This window comes from Rhinoraja longicauda, chromosome 9 (genome assembly GCF_053455715.1).
Source record: "Rhinoraja longicauda isolate Sanriku21f chromosome 9, sRhiLon1.1, whole genome shotgun sequence".
Classification (NCBI taxonomy): domain Eukaryota; kingdom Metazoa; phylum Chordata; class Chondrichthyes; order Rajiformes; family Arhynchobatidae; genus Rhinoraja; species Rhinoraja longicauda.
The window spans coordinates 40,820,599-40,844,572 of NC_135961.1; the positions used below are offsets into that span (position 1 = coordinate 40,820,599).

The 23,974-nt window shown below is 43.7% G+C and overlaps 1 protein-coding gene across 3 annotated transcripts in view; it reads left to right on the forward strand.

Annotated features, from left to right (window-relative positions):
* Positions 1-23,974, forward strand: part of dhx57 (DEAH (Asp-Glu-Ala-Asp/His) box polypeptide 57) — a 55,427-nt gene that overhangs the window by 22,036 nt on the left and 9,417 nt on the right. For all 3 annotated transcript variants that reach the window (XM_078405273.1, XM_078405275.1, XM_078405274.1), the window contains 13 exons: positions 905-1,026; positions 3,366-3,561; positions 4,601-4,725; positions 5,288-5,421; positions 6,394-6,448; positions 11,956-12,167; positions 13,096-13,212; positions 15,848-15,944; positions 17,576-17,749; positions 19,651-19,851; positions 21,040-21,316; positions 22,965-23,060; positions 23,515-23,598. In XM_078405273.1, the coding sequence (XP_078261399.1) occupies positions 905-1,026; positions 3,366-3,561; positions 4,601-4,725; positions 5,288-5,421; positions 6,394-6,448; positions 11,956-12,167; positions 13,096-13,212; positions 15,848-15,944; positions 17,576-17,749; positions 19,651-19,851; positions 21,040-21,316; positions 22,965-23,060; positions 23,515-23,598 (1,890 nt within the window). The remainder of the gene's footprint in view (positions 1-904; positions 1,027-3,365; positions 3,562-4,600; positions 4,726-5,287; positions 5,422-6,393; positions 6,449-11,955; positions 12,168-13,095; positions 13,213-15,847; positions 15,945-17,575; positions 17,750-19,650; positions 19,852-21,039; positions 21,317-22,964; positions 23,061-23,514; positions 23,599-23,974) is intronic.

Consider the following 23,974-nt stretch of genomic DNA (forward strand, 5'->3'; position numbering starts at 1 on the left):
TGAATTAAGTTAGGCAGTCAGGCCCTTAAACAGCTTGTACCACGGTGATCCACCACAGACGCCAACAGCAAGGAACAATATGCAGACCGCTACTAAAAGAACTCTTGCAGAAACCATGTCAAAACTAGGGATTTGAGTGTCCAGTTGGATGAAGGAGTATAAATTGAAAGGATATGGGAGCAGGACAGGTAAATTTAACCAGGCATTGATGTGGTTAGGTAAATGGGCTGCTTCTGTGTTTTCAACCATCAGTGTATTTTAATGTATCGTCATGAGGATAGATAAGACCTGAGCTATAGGGAGCGATTGTGAGGCGAGGACTTTATTTCCCGGTGTGCAGGAAGCTGAGGAGTGATCTTATAGAGGTGAATAAAGTCATGCGGGGATTGGATAGAGTGAATGCTCAGAGTATTTTTCCCCAGAGTAGGGGAATCAAGAACTAGAGGGCATCAGTTCAAGGTAAGAAGGGAAAGATTTAATAGGAATCTGAAGGGCACATTTAACACTCAGAGGATTGGAGACATGGGGAACGAGCTGTCATGAGGGGATTAGATAGGATGTATGAACAGTCTTGCCCAGAGTGGGGGATTTGAGAACCAGAGGTTTAAGGTGAGAGGGGAACCTGAGGGGCAACCTTTTCACACAGAGGGTGGTGAGTATGTGGAATGAGCTGCCAGAGGAGCGGTTGATGCAGGTACTACGTCAACATTTAATAGACGCTTAGACAGTTATGTGGATAGGAAAGATTTAGAGGGATATATGGGCCAAACGTGGGTCGGTGAGATGAACTTAGATGGGGCATTTTGGTCGGTGTGGATGAGTTGGACCGAAGGGCCTTTTTTTCATGCTGTACGACATATCTTTAAGATTTATTGTTTGAGGCTAACCTGTCCTCATTTTACAGTCTTCCAAACGTTACCTGTCGATGCTGCAAGAAAGGAGGAAGCTGCCAGCCTTTGATGCAAGGGACAATATCTTGCACACGCTGAGTAAGGACCAGGTGCTGGTTGTGAGTGGCATGACTGGGTAAGTGCAGGACATGACAACGTTAAATTGTAATGTTGCCAAATTAACACACTTAAATCATTTGTGTAAATGAAAAAATGGTGAACAGCTGCGATACTGAAGAAGTGGCCACGTTGTATGTTATCTTATACCTAATTAGATTGGGCTGTAAAACGTAGATAAAAGGAACTGCAGATGCTGGTTTACAACAACAAAAAAGACACAAAGTGCTGGAGTAACTCGGCAGGTCAGGCAGTATCTCTGGAGAACATGGATTGACGACATGTTGAATTGGGCTGCTTTGGTTGCTTGGTTTATTTATTTTCATGTGAGAAGCTTGTTCTGCATGCTGTCCAGTTAAATCACCCCATACACGAGTACAATAGATCCTCTTCTGGAAGAGCGCGCAGAGTCGCCACGTCCCGGCGCCCTGTGGCAACTTCCATGTCTCTGGCCCAATGAGATCTGCAGTTTCTTATTTTCTCACTTTAAGGCCAGGTGTCCTGGCGGCACTGGATCAGTGAAGTAGGGGTCAGCCAGTCCCAGCGTCAGCTCCTTCCACTGCCACTCCATGCAGCTGCAGCAGACTGCGCTCGATCTGCCTGCTCACCCGGCTGCTGTAGGGCCTCCCGCGGTCACCTCCACCAACAACACCATCCCCGACAGAATCTTCTGTGCGCCGAGGTCACAGTGTCATGCATCCTGAGCCGATCACAGAACTTTAGGGTACTTTCCGAGGGTGCGGGAGGCGAGTTCACAGACTTCACAGCCGCCGACATTCACCTTCCATTGCCGCCATCTTGCTTGGAAAAGCATGAATATAACTTGATTATATACAGTGAGGTGGGATATATTCCACTAACCTGGATGGGTGCGGATGCAATAGCTCTCAACCGGGCCTCAAACCGCTCACTTGATTGACGATTCACCTCCCATCTTATTCACACATCCATCCCTCCCACCACTTGGTCATCTGCCTATTGACATCTGATGCATCATAGCAATTTCCAAAGCTGTTTTAAAATTGTCCCAGGACCCCTCCATCTCCCATCTAAAAGGAGAAGGGCATCAGGTGCATGGGAACATGTCACCAAAATCTCATATGTAGGAAGGAACTGCAGATGCTGATTTACACCGAAGATAGACACAAAATGCTGGAGTAACTCAGCGGTCAGGCAGCATCTCTGGGGAAAAAGGAATAGGTGGCGTTTCTGGTTGAGACTCCTTTCTGAAGAAGGGTCTCTACCCAAAATATCACCTATTCCTTTTCTCCAGATTTGCTGCCTGACCGCTGATTTTGTGTCTATCTCCAAAATCTCATCCATGTTACCTGTACTTCAAAGTTGTGAAGGATCCTGCCATTTACTGTATACTTTCGCATGCATTTGATCTCCCAATAAAATATTCTTAGAATAAACCAAATAATGGCTTGATTAGCTAATGTACTTATTTTGTTTTGGATTTCAACTTGTGCAAATAATTGTCCTCCCAAATGCTGACTTTAATTCTTTAAAGCAACAGCTCTGCCCAAGACTGCACAAAAATCCTGAGAGTTGTAGATGTAGCCCAGTCCATCACACAGAACAGACTCCCCACCGTTAACTCCATCTGCACTTCAAGTTGCTTCAGAAAAGCAGACAACATCATTGTCCCACACAGGTCATTCCTCCTCTCCGCTTCCATCCGGCAGAAGGTACAGAAGCTTGAAAGCGCGCACCACCAGGCTCAAGAACAGCTTCTTCCCCTCCATTATCAGGTTTCTGAATGATCCTTCCATAAGCTCGGGTACTGTCCAATTCACCTCTACCCAATTGTGGATATTGGACTTGTGTCTATAGCACTGATGTGCTACAATGCTGAGAACTATACTCTATCTTCCCCTTTGCTCTTCCTATTTTACTTGAGTTTGTACTGATTGTATCTATGTACAGTGTCTCATCTGTTTGGATAGCATGCAAGTCAAAGCTTTTCACTGTACCTTCAAGCTGCAGATTAATGGTTCCAGGTTTCTCAAGTCTTTACTCAGCTGCTCGTATGTGAAGTGGGTGGTGCATCTTCTAAAGGTGTGAGAGATGTGAAAAGCAGCAGTGCTTTTTTTTTTTTGTACGGCGTACCGGCACCTCAAAGTTTTTAAAAATATATTTTCAAATGTTATATACTGGTATGTCTTGGCATCATGTTCGGCACAGGCATTGTGTACAATGTTCTATACTTTTTATTTATTCGTTTATTAAGTTAGAAGTTGGTCACAAAATAAAAAGAATGGTTATTTGTTGATTGACAGAAGTTTAATTTTTAATTGATCTGCAGGCAGCTTTTTATCCACAAAAAAAAGTGTCTTTTCTCCAATTTCCCCACAGGTGCGGAAAGACTACTCAGATTCCTCAGTTTATCCTGGATGACTCCCTCATTGGTCTTCCAGGAGAAGTTGCAAACATCATTTGCACTCAACCTCGAAGGATTTCCGCCATTTCTGTTGCCGAGCGGGTCGCCAAAGAGCGGAACGAGAGGCTGGGAGAAAGTGTAGGATACCAGATCCGACTAGAAACTGTGAAGGTCCGTCTGGCCTTTGGACATGCTACGTTTCTGTTAGACCCGACACAGATGTATATCTTTCACACGTTGTTGTAATTGCAAAGGTTCCCTTTCATCTACTTTATAAACTTATTTTCATCTGGGCCAGCGAGTATAGGCCCAGTGCCGTCAAACGCTCTTCATATTTAACCTACTCATTCCTGGGATCATTCTTGTAAACCTCCTCTGGACCCTCTCTAGAGCCAGCACATCCTTCCTCAGATATGGTGCCCAAAATTGCTCACAATATTCCAAATGCGGCCTGACCAGCACCTTATCAGAGCCTCAGCATTACATCCCTGTTTTTGTATATAAGCTCTCTCTAAATAAATCCATGCGAACCAAGATGCCCCATCTAAGCTAGTTCCACCTGTTCATGTTTGGCCTATATCCCTCTAAACCTCTCCTATCCATGTACCTGTCCAAATGTATTTTAAAAGCTGTTTTATTATCTGCCTCAACCACCTCTTCTGGCAGCTTGTTCCATGTACCCACCACCCTCTGTGTGAAAACGCTTCCCCTCAATTAAATCTACCCCCTCAAACTTTAAACCTATGCCCCTTGGTTCTTAATTCCTCTACTCTGGGTAAAAGACTCCTGTGTATTCACCCTTTCTATTCCCTTCATGACTTTATACATGTCCGTAAGATCACGCTAAGCCTCCTGCGCTAGAAGCAATAAAGTCCGAGCCTGCCTAAATACTTCCTGTTGCTCAGGCCCTTGAGACACTTGGACAAGTACATGGATATTAAAGGTTTAGAGGGATATGGACCAAACACGAGTCCTGATGTTGTAGTATATTCCTGTTGGCGAGATGGAGGCACAAGGAACTGCATATACTTGTTTACTGTTGAAGTCTTTGATGTCTTTAATGGAGATGCGTTACAGCAATTTTCTTAGAATTAATCCCTCCTTTGTTCAAAATTATGTTTACAAAGGCGATCTTTACATTTGGCATTATATCAATGATCTCAAATAAGCATCACATATTCACATTTGTTTAATGCTGTTTTATTTTCAGTCCTCTTTGACCAGGTTGCTTTACTGTACTGCTGGAGTGCTGCTCAGGCGTCTGGAGGCTGATCCAGACCTTTGTGGTGTGTCTCACGTTATCGTGGATGAAGTTCACGAAAGAACCGAGGAAAGGTAAAGTTCTAACGAAAATTGGGATCAAAACACAAAGTGCTGGAGGAACTCAGGGGGTCAGGCAGTATCTCTGGAAGAAATGGGCATGTGACATTTTGGGTCGGGACCCTTCTTCAGACTGAATGTAATAGGGGGAGAAAGCTGAAAAAGAGAGGTGGGACAAGACAAAACCTGGCAAGTGATAGGTGGATACAGGTGTGTGGGGGGGAGGGGCGGTTGATAGCAGAGGAAGGACAACGGCCAGAGATGAAGAGACAAAGGGCTGTGAGAAGGAGAGGAGGAGTGAAATGTGAAGCCAGAGGAAGAGATGTAGGTGGAAGGGAATGGTGGGAAAAGGGTGCAGGATAGAGGGAGAAATAGGTGCACAAGCAAATGGAGTATCGGGGAAAGGGGGGAAAATTCATACCGTTAGTTTCTAAGCTGACCAAGTGGAATATGAGATGCTGCTCCTCCACTTTGACTATTATACACGCGTTTCTGTTGTAATATTTTTGAGCTGAACTATTCTTGCATGTACAGTATGAATTAATTTTAACTTGAATGCATATTCATGTATTGCCAGTGATTTCTTGCTGTTGGTGCTGAAGGATCTGATAATGACTCGGCGTGATCTGCGTATTGTCCTGATGAGCGCAACCTTGAATGCCCAGCTCTTCACAGAGTACTTCAGTTTGTGCCCCTGCCTTCACATCCCAGGTGGGACTTCATCCAATGGCTTATAAACAGTGGCTTCAAAAAGTGAACTGGCAATGACTGTTGCAGGAGCATCACATACGCCACAATAAATGAATTACTTGTTTAACTTTAGACTTGAGCGTGGAAACGGGCCCTTCAACCAACCAAGTCCGCGCCGACCAGCGATCCCCGTACACTAGCACAATCCTACACACTTGAGACAATTTACAATTTTACCAATGCCAATTGACCTACAAACCTGCACGTCTTTGGAGTGTGAGAGGAAACCGGAGCACCTGGTGAAAACCCACATGGTCACAGGGAGAACGTACAACTCACACAGACAGCACCCATAGTCAGGATCGTACCAGAGCCTCTGGCACTGTATGGCAGCAACTCTACTGCTGCACCACTGTGCCACCCTTATTGAAACTTTTTATGAATATTGGTACTGAGAGGATCTGTGAGCAACTGTGATCTTCTCTGAACAGTGTCTTTGGGTGCATTATGGACTTTGGTATTGCACTATTATGGTCACCTAGTATTGCTGATTATTAATTTATTGTATTGCAGATTATTATATATTTGCCTTCGTGTTATTGTGTTAACGGACCTGTAAAGCTGCAACAAGCACAGTGATAGATCTGCTGCCTCGCAGCGCCAGAGACCTGGGTTCAATCCTGACTACGTGTGCTGTCTGTATGGAGTTAGGACATTCTCCCTGTGACCACAAAAGCTTTCTCCGGGGGTTCCGGTTTCCTCCCACATTCCAAAGATGTACAGGTCTGTAGGTTAATTGGCTCCTGAAAATTGTCCCCGGGGAATAGGGTAGAACTAGTGTATGGGTGATCATTAGTTGACGTGGACTTGGGAGGCCAAAGGGCCTGTTTTCAACCTATATCTCTAAATTAAACTAAACTAAAGTAAGAATTTAATTGTTCTGTTGCCGGTACATATGACAGTTAAACATTCTTGATTCTTTTGCTGTTTTAGGGCATACTTTCCCAGTGGATCAATATTTCTTGGAGGATGCACTTGCACGGACAAGGTATGGTTTAATCACGCTATGCAAGGAGTGGTATTGTACGACAGTTAGCTGATAATGAACCCTACTTTCTTCTTCAACCTCAGATGACACATGAAAAGGAGCAATTTGGTAATGCAGTGACAGGATTTGAGCAGGTTGAATGCCCATTTTACCTTTTGCATAATCTTGATAAAGTCTCTGGAGACACCAAGATGCTGGAATCTTGAGCAAAACACAAAGTGCTGGAAGAGTGGGCAGGCAGCATCTGTGGAGGGAATGAACAGACAATGCTAAGAAGTCATAGAGTCAAAGAGCTGTACAGCAGGCTCGTTGGTCCACCTTGTCCATGTTAATCAAGTTAACATGCTGGGCCAGTCCCTTTTGCCTGCATGTGGCCCTTATTTCTCTCAACCCCATTCCTATCCATACATCAGTCTAAATGTCTTTTAAAACTCAATTATATCCACTTCTATAGCTTCTTCTGGCAGCTCAACCCAGATACAGATTACTTTCTTCGTGAAAAAGTTACCCCTGAGGTCCCACTTAAATCCCCTCTCACCTTAAGCCAGTGTTCTCTAGTTTTCATTAAACCAATCATTGAGTAATCACTCGGGTCACGCTCTCATCTCGCTGATACAATTGAGGTACAGGAGCCTGAAAACCATGACCTCCAGGTTCAAGAACAGTGCAACCATCAGGCTCTCAAACTTGGGGGGCGGGTAAAAAAACTGTAAGCGTTCACTTTATCCATGCCCCTCATTATCTAGTACACCTCTATAAGGTCACCCCTCAGTCTGCCAGCCTCCACAAAAAAAAGTTCCAGCCTATCCAATCTCTCCCTATAACTCAAGCCCGCAAGCCCAGGTAACATCCTGGTGAATCTATTGATGTGTAACAGGGTTTAGTTTAGTTTATTGTCATGTGTACCAAGGGACGCTGAAAAGCTTTTTTGTTGCGTGCTATCCAGTCAGCGGAAAGACTATACATAATTACAATCAAGCCGTCCACAGTGTACAAATACAGGATAAAGGGAATAATGATTAGTGCAAGATTATGTCCAGTAAAGTCCAATTAAAAATAATCTGAGGGTCTCCAATGAGTTAGATGGTAATTCAGGACCGCTATAGTTTGTGATAATTTTTTTGGGAGATAGTTTGTGGGAAGCGGCAGATTTCCTTTCCTCACTGTATGTAACCAAACCTTAAACCTGTTTTTCATTGTGTGATATTTACAGCGGTACAATGGTCATTTTGTCTAAGTGGACAATGGTGGTGTTTTTTATGATTCTTGTCACCCTCATTGTTGGGACAGAATAGAAGGAAGTTTATTCTGCCTGTTACAATCGACACCTGACCTTGGCATGTTCGATGTTACCATTGGGTGCCAGAATTTAGTTTCATTCCCCCGCTGCTGAAATCCCTGATCAAAATTCCGCAATAGTTCAGAAGAAAAATGATGTTCATATTCTAGCGCCCTGCAATGGAAGGTCCGCAGCGTTTAATTTGGATACAAGGAACTGCAGTTAGTGGTTTATAATTTAAAAAAAGACGCAGTGCTGGAGTAACTCTGGGCGGCGCGTTGCCGCAGTGGTAAGAGTTGCTGCCTTACAGCACCAGAGACCCTGGCTGATCCTGAGTATGGGTGCTGTCTGTATGGAGTTTGTACATTCTCCCTGTGACCATGTGGGTTTTCTCCGGGTGCTGCGCTTTCCTTCCACACTCCAACGATATACAGGTTTGTAGGTTAATTGACTTTGGTGTAAATTGCAAAATTAAAAATTGTAAATTGTCCCTTTTTGCTCAACAATTACAGACCCATATCAAGCTTACCCTTTATAGGTAAAATAACTGAAAAAGATGTCTACCAACAACTTAGCAACTATTTGACCTTAAGTGACCTCTTTGACAACTTTCAATCAGGCTTTTGCCCCTTACATAACACTGAAATGGCCCTGATCAAAGTCTTAAATAACATCCGTTTAAATACCGATTCCAGAAAAATTTCAGTTTTAGTACTTCGTGATCTTAGTGCTGCCTTTGACACTGTACACCACAACATTTTAATAGACAGACCGGAAAATTGGGTTGGACTTTCAGGCACTGTCTTAAATTGGTTTACATCCTACCTGCAGGACAGAAACTATTATGTCTCCATTGGCAACTTTGTATCCGATCAAGTTAAAATGACATGTGGAGTTCCCCAAGGATTAATCCTTGGCCCTCTTTTATTCAATCTCTACATGCTTCCATTGGGACACACCTTAAAAAACAACAAAATTGACTACCATAACTATGCAGGTATTTATTCACAAAATGCTGGAGTAACTCAGCAGGTCAGGCCGCATCTCAGGAGAGAAGGAATGGGTGATGTTTCGGGTCGAGACCCTTCTTCAGACGTGAAGAAGGGTCTCGACCCGAAACGTGAAGAAGGGTCTCGACCCGAAACGTCACCCATTCCTTCTCTCCTGAGATGCTGCCTGACCTGCTGAGTTACTCCAACATTTTGTGAATAAATACCTTCGATTTGTACCAGCATCTGCAGTTATTTTTTTATACCATAACTATGCAGATGACACAAATTTACATAGCCCTCTCTCCAAATGACTATAGTCCCATCGATAGTCTCCATCAATGCATTGAACAGATAAACAGCTGGACGAGACATACTTTTCTCCAACTAAACAAAGATAAAACCGGGGTAATTGTCTTCGGTGCACATGACAAAAGATCGATAGTCAGTGTCCACCTTGATTCTCTCTTCAGACTAAAAACCAGGTCAGAAATCTTGGTGTAATTCTAGACTCTGATCTAAACTTCAACAGCTACATAAACTCAATAACTAAATCAGCCGACTATCGCCTGAAAAACATTGCAAGAGTTAGAGGTTTCATGTCTAAACAAGACCTTGAAAAGCTCATCCACGCATTTATTTAGAATAGGCTTGATTATTGTAATGGTCTTCTGACAGGCCTATCTAAAGGGGCTGTTTGCAAGTTGCAGCTCGTCCAAAACACCACTGCTAGAGTCTTAACAAAAGCTTAAAAATTTGAACACATTACACCAATTCTCAGATCTCTACACTGGCTACCGATCTGTCAGAGAATTAAAATCAAAGTACTCCTAATTGTCTACAAATCACTTAATGGTCTTGGACCAAAATACATATCAGACCTTCTCTCATGTCTACACCCCTTAGGTCAGCTGGGACCAGTCTATGAAACAATCCAAGAGTAAACACAAAACACGGTGAAGCAGCTTTTAGTCACTCTGCTTCGTGCATCTGGAATAAACTCCCCGAAGAACTCAAACAGGCCCAAACTCTAAATATATTCAAAACTAGGCTTAAAACCTTCATGTTCCGCAGTGTCTATGACTAGCACTTTGTTTCTTGCTACTCTATATCTCTTACTTTTGGTCTATTCTTATTACTTTTTATATCTTATTACTTTTAATCTAATTTTATTACTCTATCGTTCGCTCGTGTGTCAGACGACGTTAGCTCGCTGTTGGCTTCTGTCGTCGTCCAACATGTTGACAGAATTGGTCGCCCGAAGCTACCCGACGTGTCGTCTTTTCAGGGGAATCGCCACGAGGAGGCTTCTGTCATGATTCCCCATTACTCTATTAATCTTACTTATAACTATTAATTATTTATCTTATTACTCTTATGTGTATTTTCCTACCTTTTCTTGTTCTGTATTTTTTATGCTCTGTGTAAAGCACTTTGAATTGCCATTGCTGTATGAAATGTGCTATATAAATAAACTTGCCTTGCCTTGCCTAGTGTGTAGGATAGTGGCAGTGTACAGGATGATCGCAGACTCAGTGGGCTGAAGGGCCTGTTTCCATGCTGTATCTCTAAACTCAACTCAGCAGGTCAGGCAGCACCTAGAGAACATGGGTAGGTGACGTTTTGTGATGGAACCCTTCTTCAGGCTAAAGATTAATTGGCCAATGTACTGACAACAGTACAATTACATTTCTTGCTTTCTGCTGCTTAACAGGCAGCTAAAAGCAACAACACAAATATGTAATAATAAAAAATGCAATAGATTAGCAACCGTTGAACTAGGTAACCGTAATAGTGGAAAACCCCAAAGTCTATAGGTTGTAATTAAGATGGGTACAAAAACAACATGTAAAAGATATCTGGATAGCTACATGGATAGGAAAGGTTTCGAGGGATATCTATATGGGCCAAACATGGGCAGGTCGGACCAGTGTAGCTGGGACATCTTGGTCGTCATGGATGAATTGGGCCATGCTGTGTGGCTTGATGGTATAATTCATACACACAAGAGGAGTCAATTCAGGCTGCTGTTTGCCTGTGGATTCTTTGAAGGAACTGTCCATTCAAACTTGTTGCACCATCTTGCCTTCCGAAAATTCCTTTGTCTAAAAATTGTATCCCTTTCCTCTTTAAAGCTGTCCTGAATTCACGGTTGCCACTATTTTGAATTTTATTCCATGCAAGGTTGAGGTGCATGAATTTTTGGACAATTGGGAATCAAGGGTTAGAGTCGTAAAGTTATACAGTGTGTAAACAGGCCCTTCGGCCCAACTTGCCCACACTGACCAAAATGTCCCCGTTACACTAGTTCCGCCTGCCTGTGTTTTGCCCATCCCTCTAAACCTGGCTAAATGTTTCTTAAATGTTATGATAGTACCTGCTCAACTACTTCCTCTGGCAACTCGTTCCATACACCCACCACCCTCTGTGTGTAAAAGTTACCCCTCAGGCTCCTATTAAATCTTCCCCTCCCCCCCCCCCCCCTTCCCCCATCTTAAACCTCTGTCCTCTGGTTTGTGATTCCCTTTCTCTGGGCAAGAGACTATGCGTCCATCTATTCCTCATGATTTTGTAATCATGGTTGTGGAGATCGTCAGAAAAGGAGCAATGATTTGTCTACAGCAGCACATGACTGCATTAACTGGATGTGGTTCTAATGCACCCTCCTAAGTGGCAGAAGTTACAGATTAGGGAGATGCTGCCAAAAGAATCATCATTACCCCAAAGTAATATGCAGACTGCTGCTCTTTGTATGGTTTCTGCATCTTATACTTGCATTCTTTTGAAATTGTTCAAGAGTCAAGAATGTTTAAATGTTTTGTTTATTATTGTCATGTGCACTGAAGTACAGTGAAAAGCTTTTGTTGTGTGATATCTAGTCAGCAAAAAAAATAAAACATGATTACAATAAAGCTGTCCACAGTATACAGATACGGGATAAAGGGAATAATATTTAGTGCAAGATAAAGCCTGGATAAAGAGAGTTTGAAGGCCTCCAATGAGGGACATGGATATGAAGGGAATGGATGGATATGGATTATGTGCAGAGATGGTCTTGGCCATGTGTTCGGCAGGAAGATTGTGGGTCGAAGAACCTGTTCTTTTGCTGTACTGTTCTATGTTCAATTTGCCTGGCTGTCACGCAAGACAAAGCTTTTCACTGTATCTCGGTAGATGCGACAGTGGCAATTCCACAAGGTTCCCAGCCTCCGACATAACTGCTGCTGTGTTAATTGTAGATATGTTTTGGAAGACAGAAGCCCTTATGCACGAACTACAAAGATGAACCATTCTGATGAGTCATGGGTGGCTAAAGGTAAAAATAACTTGAATTCCACACAACCCTTTGAGGAGCAGCTCAGTTCATTGCAAATACATAATCGGCCATCAGTCAAAGACAGCATCCCAGACCAGCAACTGAATGTTAATCAACTGATGATTCGTTACAAAGGTAGGCTTCTCGATTAGGAAGTGCATGTTTTATGCTTGACCACTATAGAAATGGTAATTAACCTATGCTAACTACTCAGGAACAGCTTCTTATCCTCTGCTGCAGCTTTACAGGTCTGTAAGTGCTATAACACACAGGTAAATGTACAATAATCAACAATACAATGAATTAAAAACAATAACACTAGGTAATCATAATAGTGCAAAACAAAAGTCCGTAGTGCAACCAAAGATATAGTCTGCAGAAGATCATAGTTGCTGAGATTAGTGTTGTGCAGTCTTCAAAAACCTGATGGTTGCTGAGAAAAAGCTGTTCTTGAACCTGCAGGTCACGGTTTTCAGGCTCATGTACCTTCTTCACGATGGTTGCAGCGAGATGAGAGTGTGGCCAGTATGGTGTGGGTCTTTGATGATATCCTGAAGAGTTGGTGATATGCCGGTCCATCACAGGTACTAACCTCCCCACCCTCGAAGGGATCTACAGGAGGCGCTGCCTCAAAAAGGCAACCGGCATCATCACAGACCCACACGACCCTGGACACATTCTCATCTTGCTGCTACCTTCAGGCAGGTGGTACAGGAGCTTGAAAACTGTGACCCCCAGGTTACAGAACAGCTTCTTCCCAGCAATCATCAGGCTTTTGAACACTACACAACACTAACTAAAGTACAAACTGCCTTGGTTGCACTAAGAAGTTTGGGCTTTGTTTTGTTTTATACTATATTGGGATTTTTTTATTTGCCGAATTTTTTTTTGTCTGTTTATTATGTTATCTATTGAGTACTGTGTTTACAGACCTGTTATGCTGCTGCAAGTTAGAATTTCATTGTTCCATTTTGGTACATATAACAATTAAACATATTTGACACTCCTGATAACGCTGCTTTTTGCTGTATTAGTAATTAAGATTAATTTTGGTTTTTTTTAGATGTTAGTAAGTCTGTGCTGAAGACTCTGGCGGGTATGGATCTGGATAAAATCAACTTGGATTTAATTGAAGCTCTGCTGGAGTGGATAGTGGATGGAAAACATAATTATCCTCCAGGTTAGTGGAGCAATATCTGCACTGCTTTCAGCGGGATCACTGAAGCATCCATTCCATGGCATCTGGCTGATATTTGTCCTGCACCCTACAAGGGGCATTGATACTGAAAAGGACACAGTGCTGGAGTAGCCCAATGGGTCAGGCAGCAACTCTGGAGAACATAGATTGGTGACATTTCAGGATCGAGACCCTTCTTTGTGAGACCTGCTGAAAGTATATGCTAGCATTTATTTCAAGAGGGCTAGAATACAAAAAAACAGAGATATAATGCTGAGGCTCAAAAAGATGCTGGGCAGGCCGTATTTGGAGTATCGTGAGCAATTTTGGGCACCATATCTGAGGAAGGATGTGCTGGCTCGGGAGAGGGTCCAGAGGAGGTTTACAAGAATGATCCCAGGAATGAGTGGGTTAACATATGATGAGCGTTTGAAGGCACTGGGCCTGCACTCGCTGGAGTTTAGAAGGATGAGGGGAGGACCTCATTGAAACTTACCGAATAGTGAAAGGCTTGGAAAGAGTGGATGTGGAGAGGATGTTTCCATCAGTGGGAGAGTCTAGGTCTTAGCCACAGAATTAAAGGACGTTTCATTGGGAAGGAGATGAGGAGGAATTTGTTTAGTCCGAGAGTGGTGAATCTGTGGAATTCTTTACCACAGAAGTCTGTGGAGGTCAAGTCAATGGATATTCTAAAGGCAGAGATAGATAGATTTCTGATTAGTGCGGCTGTTTAGGGGTTATGGGGAGAAGGCAGGAGAATGGGATTAGGAGGGAGAGATAGATCAGCCATGATTAAATGCGGAGTAGACTTGATGGGGCCAATGGCCTAACTCTGTTCCTATCACTTATGATCTTATGATCTATATAAGATTATGAGAGGCACAGATCGGGTAGACAGTCAGAACCCTTTTTCCCAGGATGGAAAAATCTAATACTATAGGGCATAGCTTTATGGTGAGAAGAGCAAATGTTAAAGGAGATGTGCAGGGCATGTTCTTTACACAGAGGGTGGTGAGTGCCTGGATCACGCTGCCGGGCGTAGTGGTGGAGGCAGATATGAGCGTAGCATTTTTTAGTCTTTTGGATAGGCACATGGATATGCAGGGAATGGAGTGATATGGATCACATGCAGGGAGATAAGAGTTGGGCTTGGCATCATGTTCGGCACAGACATTGGGGACGAAAGGGCTTGTTCCTGTTCTTTGTTCAGCCTGATTGTGGTGGTGGGGAGGGATGTGGGGGGGTAAGAACGCTGGAAGAGAGGAGAGGCAGGACAAAGCCTGGCAAGTGATATATGGATACAGGGGGTGGATTTGAGGGATTGGCAGATGGTTGGTCAATGGCCAAAGATGAAAACACTAAAGGTGTGAGTTAAGGATTGAAGAGTGGCGGATTATGAAGCTAGAGGAAAGAATGTAGGTGTATGGGGAGGGGAGGTATGGGTGCAAGTCCAGGTGGGGTAAAGGGAAGGGGGGGTGGGAGAAAGTTGGTTGGGGAGGGGTTGTGTTGTTACCTAAAATTGGAGAATTCAGTTCATACCGTTGGGTTGTAAGCTACCCGGGGAGAATATGAGGTGCTGTTTCTCCAGCTTGTGACCTCACTCTGGCAATTGAGGAGGCCCGGGACAAAGGTCGGTTTGGGAATGGGAAGAGGAGTTAAAATGGTTAGCCACCGGAAGATTGCTCCCCCATCCTCACCCTTTCCACCTTCTGCAGAGACTGTTCCCTCCGAAACTTATTGGTTCATTCATCCCTTCCCACCCAAACCACCCCCTCCCGAGGTACTTTCCCCTGCAACCGCAGGAGATGCATCACGTCCCCATACCTCCTCCCTAGACTCCATCCAGGAATCTCATCTACTCCATCCAGTGTTCCCGATGTGTACACCTGTACATTGGAGAGATCAAGTGTAGACTCGGTGACCGTCTCACTGAACACGTGCGCTCGGTCCGCCAAGGTCTGCTGGATCTCCCGGTTGCTAACCTTTTCATCGCTTGCTAGGTATTTTCCCATCCTCATCTCTCTTTTCCAGCTTTCTTCCCACTATTCCATCAGTCTGAAGAAGGGTCCCCACCTGAAACATAGCTTTGGGCAGAAGGAAGAGGAGGTGCTGTTCATAATAGCATTGGGTTTGTGGCACATTGTAGGAAGCCAGAGACAGAGGTTAGAGTGGGGATGGGTGGAAAATCAAAATAAATTGTTTGCTCAGAGTCACCCAGACTGAGCAGAGGGTTCATTCACTGCAAATATTTCCTTCCTTTAAATTCCTACGGTTTCTGTGTGGCATGTTCTTCAAATGTACAAAGAATACGTCTTTCCTTTCACTGGGGAAACTTTCTGATTTAAGAACAAATCCAATTTAGAAATGGAGACTCAACAAACTGCAGATGCTGGAATCTTGAAAAACACAAAGTGCTGGAGTAACCCAGCGGGTCAGGCAGCATCTGTGGAGGGAATAGACGGACGATGTTTCGGGTTGGGACCCTTCTTCAGACTGATGGAGTGTTTTGCTGCAACCTAGAAATGTACCTTTCTTCTGTAGGTTGTCAGCTACAATTTAAAGCAAAGTTTGGGAATATTAAATATGTTTCACGTTTTTGTTGTTTTTCTTCTAATTTTTAATGTAATTGTTTCAATAGGAGCTGTTTTAATATTCTTACCTGGCCTGGCCGATATTAAGTTGTTGTACGAACAGCTTCAGTCTAATCCCTTCTTCAATAACAAGCATGAAAAGAGGTCTGTAATTTTAGAGATGTGTTGGTTCGTTGATTGTGCGGGTGTCACCTTTGAATCAGAGAGCTGTATTGCATAGAGACGGGCCCTTTGGCCCATCTTGTCTGCCATTTTAAATGAAGATTTGAGTTTTAAATTTATATTTTTGTGTAATTGATAACTTTACTGCTGCTGTTTCAGAATTTCTTTGCGTGCGTTATTGGAAGTAATTTAAAGATTTTTCAAATTACTGCTGCTGTGATGCTCTGAAATTTTGACGGCTCTGGGCCTATGCTCGCTGGAGATTAGAAGGATGACTTTAATGACTTGGATGAAGTACCATTAGCAAATGTGCAGATGATACAAAGCTGGGTGGCAGTGTGAACTGTGAGGAAGAAGCTATGAGGTTGCAGGGTGACTTGGACAGGTTGTGTGAGTGGGCGGATGCATGGCAGATGCAGTTTAATGTTGATAAGTGTGAGGTTATCCACTTTGGTGGTAAGAATAGGAAGGCAGAGTATTATCTGAATGATGTCAAGTTAGGAAAAGGGGACGTACAACGAGATCTGGGTGTCCTAGTACATCAGTCACTGAAAGCAAGCATGCAGGTACAGCAGGCAGTGAAGAAAGCCAATGGAATGTTGGCCTTCATAACAAGAGGAGTTGAGTATAGGAGCAAAGAGGTCCTTCTGCAGTTGTACAGGGCCTTAGTGAGACTGCCCCTGGAGTACTGTGTGCAGTTTTGGTCTCCAAATTTGAGGAAGGATATTCTTTCTATTGAGGGCGTGCAGCGTAGGTTTACTAGGTTAATTCCCGGAATGGCGGGACTGTCATATGTTGAAAGACTGGAGCGACTAGGCTTGTATACACTGGAATTTAAGATGAGAGGAGATCTTATCGAAACGTATAAGATTATTAAGGGGTTGGACACGTTAGAGGCAGGAAACATGTTCCCAATGTTGGGGGAGTCCAGAACCAGGGGCCACAGTTTAAGAATAAGGGGTAAGCCATTTAGAACGGAGATGAGGAAAAACTTTTTCAGTCAGAGAGTTGTAAATCTGTGGAATTCTCTGCCTCAGAAGGCAGTGGAGGCCAATTCTCTGACTGCATTCAAGAGAGAGCTAGATAGAGCTCTTAAGGATAGTGGAGTCAGGGGGTATGGGGAGAAGGCAGGAAAGGGGTACTGATTGAGAATGATCAGCCATGATCACATTGAATGGGGGTGCTGGCTCGAAGGGCCGAATGACCTACTCCTGCACCTATTGTCTATTGATGAGGGGGGGATCTCATTGAAACTTACAGAATAATGAAAGTCTTGGATAGAGACTGGAGAGGATGTTTCCACTAGTGGGAGAGTCTAGGACCAGATGGCACAGCTTCAGAATAAAAGATGAGGAGAAATTTATTTTGCCGGAGGGTGGTGAATCGGTGGAATTAATTGCTACAGACAGCGGTGGAGTCCAAGTCTTTGGGTATTTTTAAAGCAGAGATTGATAGGTTCTTGACTAGAAATAGTGTCAAAGGTTACGGGAGAGGGCAGGAGAATGGGGTTGAGAGGGAAATATAGATCAGGCATGATCGAATGGTGGACGATGGGCCGAATGGTGTAATTCTGCTCCTATGTCTTATGGAGTAAGATGTCTGTTTTCTCTCAGGTGCCTTATCAACCCTCTCCATTCCTCACTGTCAAGTGAGGAGCAGCAAGCAGTCTTCCTCCGTCCCCCTGAAGGGACCACCAAGATCATCATCTCCACGAACATTGCCGAAACCTCGGTCACTATCGATGACATTGTTTACGTCATTGACTCTGGCAAGATGAAAGAAAAGAGGTACCAATTACTTTAACAAGTGATTCATTAAGGATGCATCGATACCCTGGTATTGGAAGGCCATTATTTTAACTCTAGTAAATGTTGTATTCAATGTAATAGATCATCCACGTGGGTTTCTTCCAGCTGTTGCGGTTTCCACCCAAAGACGTGTGGGTTTGTAGGCCTCTGTAAATTGTCCCTAGTGTGTAGAGAATGGATGAGAAAGAGGATAACATAAGACAAGTGTGAACGATTGATCGATGGTCAGCGTGGACTTGGTGGGCGGACGGCCCGTTTCCAAGCAGTATCTTTCAATCAATCATTCAGTCAGTTTTGCTTTTAGCCCATTAAGGATAGAGGAGTCAGGGGGTATGGGGAGAAGGCAGGAACGGGGTACTGATTGAGAATGATCAGCCATGTTCACATTGAATGGCGATGCTGGCTCGAAGGGCCGAATGGCCTCCTCCTGCACCTATTGTCTATTATTTGCTACAAGCTTACCTACATAAGGAATGTGAATACTAAGTTGCAGGCTAAGTAGCCTCATCTAAATTAATCCAATCGGTATTTTTAAAGCAGAGATTGATAGATTCTTGATCAGTTAAGGTGTCAAAGGTTACAGGGAGAAGGCAGGAGTATGAGATTGAGAGGGAAAAATAAATCAGCTATGATTGAATGGTGGAGTAGACTCGAGAGGCTGAATGGCCTAATTCTGCTCCTCTGTCGTATAGTCTTATTTGCCCCATTTGTTTATTGTCACGTGTCCCGAGGTACAGTGAAAAGCTTTTGTTGCGTGCTAACAAGTCTGAAGTACTATCTATCTCTTTGATGACCCTCGGACTATCCTTGATCGGACTTTACTGGCTTTCCCTTGCACTAAATGTTATTCCCTTATCATGTATCTATACACTGTAAATGGATCCATTGTAATCACGTATTGTCTTTCTGCTGATTGGTTAGCAGGCAACAAAAAGCTTTTCAATGTACCTCGGGACAAGTGACAATAAACTGAACTGAACTCAGCGGAAAGACGCTACACGATTACTATTGAGCCATCCACAGTGTACAGATAGATGATAAAGGGAACAACATTTATTGCAAGACAAAGTCCAATTAAAGATAGTCCGAGTGTCTCCAATGAGGTAAATTGTAGCTCAGAACTATTCTTTAGTTGTCGGTTGGATGATTTAGTTGCCTAGTAGCAGCTTGGAAGAAGCTGTCACTGAATCTGGAGGTGTGCGATTTCACACTTCTATACCTCTTGTCTGATGGGAGAGAGAAGAAGAGGGAGTGGCCAGTGTGTGACTGGTCCTTGATTATGCTGGTGGCCTTGCCAAGGCAGCGTGAGGTGTAAATATAGTCAATGGAAGGGGGTTGGTTCGTGTGATGGTCTGGGTTGTGTCCACAATTCTCTGCAATTTCTTGAGGTCTTGGATGGAGCTGTTCCCAAACCATGTGATGCATCCTGATAAAATGCTTTGAACGGCGCATCTGTAGAAGTTGTTGAGAGTTATTCGGCATATGCCAAACTTCCTAAGCCTTATAAGGAAGTAGAGGCGTTGGTGTGCTTTCTTGGCCATTACTTCAATATGGGTGGTCCAGGACAAGTTGCTGGTGATAGTTACTCCTAGGAATTTGAAGCTTTTAACCATCTCTACTTTGTCGCCTTCAATGCATACATGCTGAATTTGCTCAGGAAGTAGAGGCGTAGGTGTGCCTTCATGGCTATCGCCAAGCTGTTAGTGTTGTGAGTGGTTGCTTGGAAGGAGCTGTTCTAGAACTTGGAGGTCACGGTTTTCTGACTCCTGTACCACCTTCCCACTTTTATTTTAGAACTGCTTTAGGTCGCAAAGTCCAAATGTTGAATACAAATATGAGAGAAACAGTGTCTCACTTGCCATGTTGTTGTTGACCTGTAGGTATGACCCCTGCAAAGGGATGGAAAGCCTGGAGGACACGTGGGTGTCGCGAGCAAACGCCCAGCAGAGGAAGGGTCGTGCCGGCCGTGTGGCGGCTGGGGTCTGCTTCCACCTCTTCACCAGCCACTGCTACCAGCACCACCTACTGGAGCTCCAGCTGCCCGAGATCAAGAGGGTGCCTCTGGAGCAGCTCTGCCTCAGGTTGGAGTGCACTATTCCTAGAGTCCGTCCGCTCTACGTTCACTCACATTACCACTTGCTCATGAACTAAAGCTGGGTTTCAGCTTGCAAAATACACCTTTTGTTATAATATGGTTGCAAAATCTTCCTCTTTTACTTTAAAGCCATGCCTTCCAGTCCTTGATATTTCCACCTGGGATCTGACCGCCTCTCCTAATTTGATATACGTCTATCAGGTCTCTCCTCATTCTCTGATGTTCCAGTGAAAACAATCAGTGCCTATCCAACCTCTCCTCATAAGTAAACCCTCTAATCCAGGCATCATTCTGGTAAACCTCTGCACCCTCTCCAAACCCTGCACATCCTTCCTGCAATGGGGTGACCAGAACTGCACGCAATACTCCAAATGACGCCTAAACAAAGTCCTATAAAGCTTGCAACATGACTCCCTGACTCTTATACTCAAAGAAGGCAAGCATACCATATGCCTTCTTTACCACCCGATCTACTTGTGCTGCCACTTTTGGGGAGTTATGAACCTGGATCCTAAGATCCCACCACATCAATACTGTTGAGGTCTTGCCATTAACTGTATACTTTCCCTTTCCATTCAACCTCCAAAGGTGCAACACCTCATATGGCTTGGATTAAAATCCATCTGCTATTTCTCTGCCCATTTATGTATAATCTATCTAATATTAACTGTTAATCTATCAATTAACTTTTCAACCGATAATCGTGGTAAAGACCAGACCAAGCCACCATTTTTAACTGCTGCATGTATTCTGTTTATTAAGTTTAAGTTTAATATTGTCACATGTACCAAGGTACAGCTTTGTTTTGCATGTTATTCAAACAGATCATAATGTTTAAGAGCTTTTATATAGGCACATGGAAGAGAAAGTAGAGACATATAAATCACGTACAGGCACATAAAATCAGTTTAACTCTGCATCTTGTGTAGAAAGGAGCTGCAGATGCTGGTTTATACTAAAGATGGACACTAAGTGCTGGAGTAATTCTGCTCAGCAGAAACGTAGAAGGCCGTTCCTGTGCCGTACCGTTCTATGTTCTACATTATACATATATACAATCAAGTCAAACTCCAGTACAATAGGTGCAGTACAAAGGGAAAAATGTGTGTGCAAAGACACTTTTGTAAAAGAAAATTTCACTTCGTGAGTTATCTTTTTTTAAACTTTTGCCCAGGATCAAGGTTCTGGACATTTTTGCAGATCTTGACTTGGAGTCTGTGCTGTCGCGTTTGGTTGAAGTGCCAACAGATGAGAGTCTGAAGGCAGCGAAGAATCGGCTGCAGGATCTGGGGGCCCTCACGCACGATGAAGCCCTCACGCCCCTGGGATATCACTTGGCCTTCCTGCCCGTTGACGTCCGCATTGGGAAACTGATGCTGTTTGGTGCTATCTTCAGATGTCTGGACCCCACCCTGACCATTGCAGCTAGCTTGGCCTTTAAAACCCCTTTTGTAAGTACAACTACCTCTTCACCATTATTACTGTGTGCAGACTATCTTTAATCAGACTTTACCTTGCACTAAACATTATTCCCTTGATCATGTATCTGTACACTGGATGGCTTCATTGTAATCATGTATGGTCTTTCCGTTGACTGGACAGCACACAACAAAAAGCTTTTCACTGTACCTTCGTATACGTGACAATAAGAAACAAAACTAAATTAAATTCTTAGTCAATGTACTTTCATTATATATCAGTTATTCAAACATCAGCTCAATTATTGCTTGACAAGATAATTAATTCATATTTATAACATGCTGCAGCACAGTGGCGCAGTGAGTAGAACCGCTGCCTCACAGTGCCGGAGACCCGGGTTCGATCCTGACCTAGGGCACTGCCTGTGTGGAGTTTGCATGTTCTCCCTGTGACCACATGGGTTTTCTCCGAGTGCTCCAGTTTCTCCCACATCCCAAAGACGTGTGGGTCTGTAGGTTAATTGGCCCTCTGTAAATTGCCCCTCAGAAGGCAGTGGAGGCCAGTTCGTTGGATGCTTTCAAGAGAGAGCTAGATAGAGCTCTTAAGGATAGCGGAGTGAGGGGGTATGGGGAGAAGGCAGGAACGGGGTACTGATTGAGAGTGATCAGCCATGATCGCATTGAATGGCGGTGCTGGCTCGAAGGGCTGAATGGCCTACTCCTGCACCTATTGTCTATTGTCTAATTTGTAGGGTGCATATGAGAAAGTGGGATAACATAGAACTAGTGTGAACGGATGATTGATGGTCAGCATGGACTTGGTGGGCTGATAGGCGAAGGAACTGCAGATGCTGGTTTACACCTAAAATAGACACAAAATCATGTCAGGTAGCATTTCTAGCGAAAAGGAATAGGTGATGTTTCGGGTCAAAACCTTTTATCAGACTGAGAGTCAGGGAGGGGAAACTAGAGATATAAAAAGGTACAGAATATAGTAGAGTCTGCATTGATGACCCAGGGAAGGTGGAGCCCACAGTGATCCATTGTTGGCTGGGGACGAGGTGAAAACTAAGGGATACTAATAGTGAAATTAGCAAGAGGACTGGGGTGGGAGTGGGATGGAGAGAGAGGGAATGCAAGGGTTACTTTAAATTAGAGAAGTTAAAATACATACTACTGGGTTGTAAACTGCCCAAGCAAAATATGCACAATTTGCATGTGGCCTCACTGACAGTGGAGGAGGCCCAGGACAGAAAGGTCAGTGTGGGAATGGGAAGGGAAGGTAAAATGTTTGGCAACTGAGAGATGGCGTAGGCCAAGGTGGACTGAGCATCTGATGGCCTGTTTCCATGCTGCATCCCTAAACTAAACTAAGCACAGGTAAGTTTTTTGATTTCACCATTTGATAAGTAAGAGTGTGGATTTCCATTATCGCAGTTGTGGGCTCAAGAACAATTGTAAGGATTTTTGCTGTCAATTGCAATTTGCTGACAAATTAATACACGATTAAACCTCAAGTAAAATGCCGGCAGGAAAGAAACATAAATAGCTGCAGTTTTTATAATTTTTTTAGTCAGTTGCAGGTAAGTGATGCCTTGGTGTGGACTCTCTGGGGAAAAAGGGCTTGTTTCCACACTGTATCTAAAACTGATACTAATAGCATGGTTTGTGCCGTCCATAGGTTGCCCCATGGGACAAGAGAGAAGAAGCAAATGCAAAGAAGCTGGAATTTGCAGTGGCTCACAGTGACTATCTGACCATCTTCCAGGCCTATAAAGTAAGATTGCAGTGCGCTCATTACTCCGCCAGTCTGAGGAAGGGTCCTCCCAAAATGTCGTCTGTCCATTGCCTCCCCAGATGCCGCCTGACCCACCGAGTTCCTCCAGCTCGTAGTTTTTTCCTCAAACTCCTTCCTGATATGTGGAGACTTTTATGATGCTACTGGTAGGAAGGTTAACCTGTTGAGAATTAGTCGGAGGTGGCTGTCTTACCTTGTTATGTGTAAGAAAAAACTGTAGATGCTGGTTTAAAGAAGGTCACCTGGTTTAAAGAAGGACCCGAAACGTCACCTATTCCTTCTCTCCAGAGATGCTGCCTGACCTGCTGAGTTACTCCAGCATTTTGTGTCTTACCTTGTTATAAATGGTGGTTATTTAGTGCTGTGACTGAAATATTATACGTACATTATTTAAAAAGATATCAATTTCCTTTCATTTAAATTACCCTCTTAGGGATGGACTTCTGCCCTAAAGCAAAGTGCTCGAGCAGCTTACAGCTACTGCAGGCAAAACTTCTTGTCTGGACGAACACTGCAGGTACGTAGCACTTAAATTCGAACCACTGAGTTACAGCAGGGAAACGGGACTTCAGCCCAACATGTCCATGCTGACTAATATGGCATACTGGGATAGTCCCATTTGGTTCATAGCCCTCTCAACCCTTGCTATCCATATATTTGTCCAAATCTCATAATCATAGAGCTTTACAGCATGGAAACAAATTCTTCGACCCAACATGTCCATGCCGAGCAAGATGACCCATCTATGCCACCTGCTTGCATTTTGCCCATATCCCTCTAAACCGTTCCTATCCTTCTACCTGTCTAAATTGGTCTTTTAAAAGTCATAATTATATCTGCTTCTATAGCTTCCTCTGGCAGCAGATTCCAGTTACGGACTACCCCCTGAGTAA